The following is a 7,876-nucleotide window of genomic DNA, read 5'->3' on the forward strand; positions in this document are numbered from 1 at the left end:
GTATTTTTCTTTCATTGACTGGCTTATTTCACTTAGCATAATGTTTTCCAATTCCATCCAGGTTGCTGCAAATGGTAAGAATTCCTTTTTTATGGCAGCATAGTATTCCATTGTGTAGATGTACTATAGTTTTCTGATCTAGTCATCTGTTGACGGGATATCCTTTCTGATTGGTGTTTCTAGTTTCTTAGGATATAATCCTAGAAGTGGGATTACTGGGTCAAATGGGAGTTCCATTTTCAGTTTTTTTAGGAAACTCCATACTGTTCTCCACAGTGGCTGCACCAGTCTGCATTCCCACCAGCAGTGTATGAGTGTTCCTTTTTCTCCACATCTTCAGCAACACTTGTCATTTGTTGAATTGTTGATGATAGCCATTCTGACAGGTGTGAGATTGTACCTCATTGTCCCTTTTGATTTGCATCTTTCAGATACCTAATGACTTTGAGCATGTTTTCATGTGCCTCTTGACCTTCCTTCTGTCTTATTTTGAAAAGATTCTATTTAGGTCCGTTGTCTATTTTTTTATTGGATCATTTATCTTCCTTTTATTAAGTTGTATAAGCTGCCTGTAGATGTTGGAGATTAACCTTTATCAGTGATAACATTTGCAAATATGTTCTCCCACACAGTGGGCTTTCTTGTTTTGTTAATGATTTCTTTTGCTGTAAAAAAGGCTTTTTATTTTGATGTAGTCCCATTTGTTTATTTTCTCTTTAGCTTCCATGGCTGGGGTTGTTTTGAGTAGTAGGTAAAGTAGCATCTGAGACTATGTAAGTTTTAGATATGGTGAAATGTTCTTCCGATCAGAATGTCTTCCCAGAAACAGCTCAGGAGAACTCCCCCATGGAATAGCTCATTATTTAAATTCACAGAACTCTCTCCTCCTTCTGAACTCTCCTTAGGAGTAAATTTGCTTCTTTGGTTCTTATCATTTACTATTTTCCTTTGACACATTTTGGTATGTATGGTATTACTCAATAAGGCTGACACTTCGCTGAGAATAATCTATGTTTTAACCTCCACAAGGAGCCAAGCAGGCTCTCTCTCTATGTAGCTATTGACTGCCTATTGGCACTTGATCAAATTAAAATAGAATCAGTAAAACAGCCTGAACATATTTCCAGCTGACATTTCCCACTAGCCTAATTCATTGATTCTATATTATAATCTGTTAGGAAAGGATTCTGTAATGATGATGGGTAGGAAGCTTCAAGAATCTCTCTCCCCATTTTGACAACATTTCCTACTAGAATCTGCCTAATGTCACTGTTTTGAAACTCTGGAGTTTGTTGAAGGCTTGCAACTTCCAGGAAAGACTTGGGCAGGTAAATTGCACTAATGTTGGTCAATTTTAGCTCTTAGCACAGTGGCAGCTACCCATCCCACTCCCACAGCACACAGCTGTGCTCCTCAAGCAGTTTATCAGCAGACTGAAGGAGCCAGCATGAGCTCAAAGGCCTGTATTCTCCAAGTATCAGGGAGCCCCTGCTTTTATCACTGATGGATCTTTCTGGTCACAGAGAAGCAGACAAAGACAGGGGCAGCCATTGTTGTTATATCTTGCTTCTCCAATGTGTAAGCCATTTCTTGCTGATTAAGGTGAATTCCAGTGATTTATTCTTCATTTCTCATCATTTCCCCTTTCAGGATACAGATATTGAAACCTGGGACATTTCAAAACAACTACATATGTGAGGAAAATTAGGAAGTGGTTATTCATGCCCTGAGAAAGGCTCAGGAAAAAAAAAATCTGAGAAAACATTTAGTTTACCTGTCAGGCTGATCCTCAGCACAGACACACCTTACAAAAATCCAAAAACAAAAAACAATTTTTAAAAAAAACCTATAAATGGATGGCTGTCTGATTCCCATAGTTTTCCCATTATTATATTCAAATATTCAGTTCAACATCAATAACAAAATCCACAAGACATACAAAGAAACAGGAGAATATGGCCTATTCAAAGAAAAAGTAAACCAATAAAAAGTATTCCTGAAAAAAACACACCTGAGGAAAGATCTACTAGACACAGACTTTAAAACAGCTGTCTTTAACAGCAAATCTGGTGGCAGGTCGGTGGTTCTTAGTTTTGCTGTCCTCTTTCATTCGTGAAGTGGCCGGCACAGAAAGCCAGGTCTTTCTGAGTACCCTGAAGGGCAAGGCCAGCACTCTCAAGTTTGAGGCCAATGACACCTTTGAGAATGTCAAAGCTAAAATTTAAGACAAGGAGGACATCTTTCCAGGCAAATAGCACCTGTTTTGGGGGGCATGTTTGGAGGAAGACCCCACTCTATCAGACTGTAATATCCAGAAATAGCCCACCCTGCACTTGTCCCAGTGCACAAAATTCATGCAAAGGACTCAACCCTTGCAGCCCCTGCTGCTGCCTTGGCCCTGGCAGCCCCAGCTTCTTCCGGAAGGTTGTCCAGATGGTCGTCCAGAAGATCATCTGGCTGGTCAATTAGCATATTAGCTCTTCATTATATAGGATTAAAAGAGCCCAAAGGAACAAAGGCTACTACTATTAAGTGCTCAGTACTTGTTTTTGAGACCTTCACTCCTTTATAACTGCCTCAAAAACTCATGTTTTCCAACAAAAGAATTTTGATCAATGTTATGTTCCAGGTTAACCAGGTCAATGTTCACCTGGTAACACTTTACAGAGTTATCTCCATGAACAATATCTTTGGTGGGTAAACCTACCTACCAATTCTATAAGCCCTCCTTCAACTCTGCGAATTGGCAGTTTTAAATAGGATACACTTCGTTGTTAAAGTAATGTCATCATGATTATTACAACTTTAATGCTAATGATAGGCTTATTCTTGCATGTGGTATTATAGAAGTATCCTTTCCTTCATTTTTAATTTCTATTCCTTACACATCTTCTCAGTCTGCATAAAAAGCCCAAGAGTTGATTGGCTGGCTGGAAGTACAACTTGTCACACAGAAAGCAAGATGAAGTCAACATTATGGGGATGCTGAAGAAGAGAAGCACACTGAAAATAGAATCAGTAACATTTACTATATTCCTCTATGGAGCAACTTACCCTTCATTACACATATAATAAGCTTGAGAACCAAACTTCTTATCTGTGTTTACATAAGCTACATAGACTATTTGGCCATTGAGGGGCTCTTCTAGCTTCGGACATGTGTTTACTAAAAGAAAAAAAAGTTCAAATGTGTTGTTAGATGCCAATTTCAATGCAGGTGGATCCAAATCAAAATTTCATTATCGCTCTTTTGAAGCCATTTTACTATTTAAAGCCCAAACTTAACATTCACATTGACCCTGACAAGCAATTGCCAAGAAGAAGATTCCTGGGAGGTTTTCAAAGACATTACTATCTACCATCTCCATCCCCATGGCAAAGCCATCATGGTAATAGTGGACTATGCAGTCTAAAATGTGTGACAATATCCAGAGCAATACAAGGAAAAGCTTTGTGTGCTTACCTTCACAAGCCTCCTGGAGATCAGGCGCCCATGTGTTATTAGGCTGACAAACAGTAATGGTGTGGAGAAGAGGTGTAATACGCTTGTATCCTGGGATACACTTAAAGTCTATTTCCTCTCCAGGAGCATACGATGCTTTCGGAGGAGTAATTGGCACCATATATTTAAAAGTAGGAGCAGTACAGGCAGCTGGGCATAAAATAATAAAAACATGAAAAAAGAAAAATATTTTATCTTTTTCCATCAGCCAGGGACTGTGGTTGGGCAGCAGGTAGTTAGTACAAAGTGAATGGGAAGGTCCTTGATTGGGGTGACTCTGGTCAACATGAACATATAGGTTTCCCGTATGGGTTTCCGTGTTATATGATCTGTCTATTGCACCATGTGCTCACCACCCAAAGTCAAGTCTTCTGTCACCATATATTAGGACGCTCCTCACTCCCTACCTCATCCCCCCTGGAAAGCACCACACTGCTCTTTGTGTTCATGAGTGTACGCTGTATATCCCACATAGGCGTGACATCATATGGTTCATAACTTTTTCTGACTTCATTTCACTTAGCATAATGTTCTCCAGGGCCATCCGTCTTGCTGCAAATGGCGCTATTTCATCCTTTCTTATGGCTGAGATGCATCCCCTTGTGTATAAGTACCACATCCGGTCCTCTATCACAGGACACTTGGGTTGTTTTCATGTTTGGGCCACTGTGACTAATGTTGCAATGAACATAGGGGTGCATATAGCTCTGCGAATACATTCTAAAAGCGGATCTTGTTCTGTGTCTTTCTCTTGCCTCGGTTGCCTTACTGCTGCCACACTGGATAGCTTGAGAATCTACGGATGCCCTGAGCCTTGTCACATCTCTGAGTCTCCCTAAGCTCCTCCCACCTTTCCTCCCTGCTCACCTGCTACTCCTGCTCAGCCCTTATCTTGTAGACTCACCTGCTCAATATCCCTAGGAAACATATTCTCCCTCCCCAAAGAGGCAGTGAATGGTTCCTATTCTGGGACTCTCTTCTGCCTGGATCTCTCAGGTCACTGGCACATGTTTTGGTGTTTACTAGTTAGCATGGCTGACTTTGTCCATTCATGTGGCCAAAATACCTAGCACAGTATGTCCCCCATAGTAGCTATTAGAAGTTAGTACTAAACTAGTTAGTTTAGTACTAAAAGAAGTTAGTGCTAAAGCACTTCTATAGAATAGAGATGATGGTAAAGAAGATGCAATAGTCATTTGAAACTCTGGGCACTGGGAAAGGGTTTGGATAGGCCCGAGGTCAGAAAACTGCAGCTCTTTGGCCCCTTGAGTGTGGCTCTTCCACAAAATACCATGGCTTGGGTGAGTCTATTTTGAAGAAGTGGCGTTAGAAGAAGTTTAAGTTAAAAAAATTGGCTCTCAAAAGAAATTTCAATGGTTGCACTGTTGATATTTGGATCTGTTGACCAATATGTTTCCAGATTAATGAGATAGGTAATTTCTTCAGTCTGCCAGTATCCTGGTAACCTAGCAACTGATAGGAAAAGGACTGTTGCCTTTGTGTTGTAAGTTGCACACAAAGGAAACGAAGAAATACTGTGTAAGCACTTGCTGATCTCCCTTTCTTTAATTAGCAAGAGAGAAAATACCTAAAATAGGCAGAAGAGACCTCTTGTAACACTATATTGTGGGTTTGGGAGGAATGAGATCGCTCCTGGAAACACAAGTTTTCCCGGCTGCAACTTCGCAGCATTTACCTCTGAGCTGCAAGCCGCCCAGTCACAAGGCTGCCTACAAACCCTTCTCCTGAGGGGCTTCAAGAGCGAAATGTAGCCAAAACCGGTTTGGCTCAGTGGATAGAGCATCAGCCTGTGGACTGAAAGGTCTCAGGTTCGATTCAGGTCAAGGGCATGATCTACCTTGGTTGTGGACACATCCCCAGTAGGGGGTGTGCAGGAGGCGGCTGATGGATGTTTCTCTTTATCTCTCTCTCTCCCTCTCTGTAAAAAATCAATACAATATATTTATATTAAAAAAAGAGTGAAATGTTTGTTTTATCCACGTAGTTTCCCCCCACCCAGCTTAGTGATTTCTCCTTTTTACTTTCTCTAAGTTTTATTTTATCCTGATTTTACTTTTCAACCTTGAGTTTAACCTTGTTTTCCATCCCCCTTCATGTCCAGTTTTGTTCTCTCCCATGTTGTACCCTACATTCCATTCATTTTTCTCTATTCCAAAGAGCATGCACAGTGTGTCCTTCAACTCTATAGTTTGAAGCCTATTCTAAATTTGATCCTCCTTTTTTTTTTTTTTTAAAGTTCCTTTGGTTTTTCTCCTTACCACCACGTCCCCCTTCCCTCCCTCATAGAAATGAACTGTGTTTAATGATCAGTAACCAGAATACTGTCAGCAAGCACACTGTACCAGAATACAGGGGTGGATAGGAGAGCCCTGCAAACTCTCCATCCATGGGAAGGCAGAGCCTCTCTCACCCTCCGCGGGCCCTGCAGTCGCTTTGTAGGTACCACGGAAAGGCCATCCTAAACTGGGCTCCACCGGCACCCACCTGGTTCACCAAGCCCCCGTGCTTCCTACCCGACCCACCAAGCAAACCCCTCCCCATCCCCACCTCCCATCGGCTCCGGGCGGCCAGCTCCCTAACTCTCTCCGGTTTGCCTCCAGGGTTCACACCTTCCCCCTGTCCTCCTACCAGAGCACACGGGCAGCAGGAGCCCCAGGACCACCAACAGGATCCCCGGGGAGCACCAAAAGGAAAAGGCGCCCCCGCGGCGGTGCGGAGGGGGCCAGCGCAGCTCACAGGATGCCATCATCTTCCAAGAGCTTGGTAGGAAACCCGAGGGGCAGCGCAAGCGTTTACCTTTTTGAGAGCAGCTGTCAGACGCAACAATCCCCAGAGTCAAGAAGTGAAGTGTCCAGGGCGGTACCCAGCCGCTGCTGGGCGTGGCCACGGCAGTGACGTCAGGGATGGGCGGGCCAATGGCAGGCTGTGAGGCGGGGCCTCGGCGGGGGGGCGGAGCGTTTGACCCGGAGAGGGAATGAATGGGGCGTGGCCTGGCCAACCTCTCTAAACCCACCTGGTCGCTGGCAGCTGCGGCTCTGTCTGTGCCCACAAAACATGGGCTGACCCCTCCCGGGTTTGCCGGGTTTGCAGGAAATGGTGGTTAACCCCTGAGTTCATAAAGTTACCACTTTCTTTTTTCTTTCTTTCTTTTTTAAGTGTATTTTATTGATTTTTTACAGAGAGAAAGGGAGAGGGATAGAGAGCCAGAAACATCTATGAGAGAGAATCATCGAGAGAATCATCGACCTCCTGCACACTCCCCACCGGGGATGTGCTCGCAATCAATTGCGGGAATTGAACCCGGGACCTTTCAGTCCGCAGGCTGACACTCTATCCACTGAGCCAAACCGGTTTCAGCAGCAGTTACCACTTTCAAAGGCTGCTCCGGTGATGATGCTCTACATCAGAGACAGAACTGTTTGTCCTAGGCGGCGTCACTAAGAGCCTGTACTCCTCCGACAGATTCGGAGGAGATACACCCCTGCCCCCTTCCTTCCCTGTCACTGTCCTTCAGTTCTATTCTGTTAGCTCTTTGCCTGTGTACTGAGAACTTACCATGAGCCAGGCATCTTGTTAGGTCCCATGGGTACCAAACCAGATAGGACCCCGTTTCCGCCTCCCAAGGAGCTCATGGCCTGTTACAGAGATCCCGAACAATCACACAATGCAGGAGAAGAGTTTGGAGAGACTCACTTTATTCATCGCGCGATGGGCTTAGAGAAAATGAATTCAAATTCTAAGCAAGGCTACAAGCAGAACTTCCCTTTTTATTAAAGAGCCAGCCCTGTGTGCATTTAGTGGTTATCTTGATGCTGACCTTGAAAACAATACAGTTCTATCCAGTTAAAAAGTGCACCTGGCATGGCATTGAGATTATGGCATATCTAGCCTCTGGCCTACAAGGTCATAGAGCTAAGTTTATCTTCATCATTCTTCAAACAGGCTAAAAAGCAACATTTTAGAATAAGAGGCCATCTAAGAGCAGAAAAATCCCAAACAGCAGTTTGTTACAAATAGGGGTTTTCCTTCTCCTGGGTCACGCTGTGAGCACAGTGATACCCAGGATCAGGGTTGTTCCCGGAGCTGGTGTGCCTCACGGAAGAGACACGTGCATATACCTATGAACCCCGCAGTCACCTGGGTGGGCTTACTTCAGTGGAGCCACGAGGCCACTCTGCCCTTTTGCCTGGACCGCCAGCTCTCCTGTGGCCAGACTCAGGGGCCCCTGTAATTCCAGGGGAGAAGGAAGCTTTGTGGAGACGCCCCAGCCCTCCCTCTGAACTAGGACAGTCTTCCTCCCTCCCTCTGCTCCTCGTCCCAGGAGCTGGCAGGATTAATGCAGTTGGCATGCAG

General features: G+C 44.2%; 1 protein-coding gene across 3 annotated transcripts in view; it reads right to left on the reverse strand.

Annotated features, from left to right (window-relative positions):
- The window catches only part of LOC311612391 (membrane cofactor protein-like), a 73,153-nt gene extending 66,882 nt beyond the window's left edge, over positions 1 to 6,271 (reverse strand). For all 3 annotated transcript variants that reach the window (XR_014793285.1, XR_014793286.1, XM_084865295.1), the window contains exons 1-3: positions 6,152 to 6,271; positions 3,464 to 3,652; positions 3,055 to 3,166 (exon numbers count right to left, since the gene is read on the reverse strand). Coding sequence is in view for 1 of the 3 variants with exons in the window: in XM_084865295.1 (XP_084721421.1) it covers positions 3,055 to 3,166; positions 3,464 to 3,652; positions 6,152 to 6,269 (419 nt within the window). In the remaining 2 variants the exon portion in view is untranslated. The remainder of the gene's footprint in view (positions 1 to 3,054; positions 3,167 to 3,463; positions 3,653 to 6,151) is intronic.
- Between the last annotated feature and the right edge of the window lie 1,605 nt (positions 6,272 to 7,876).

The sequence above is a fragment of the Pipistrellus hanaki genome (assembly GCF_964339955.1).
Source record: "Pipistrellus hanaki genome assembly, chromosome: 18".
Lineage (NCBI taxonomy): Eukaryota > Metazoa > Chordata > Mammalia > Chiroptera > Vespertilionidae > Pipistrellus > Pipistrellus hanaki.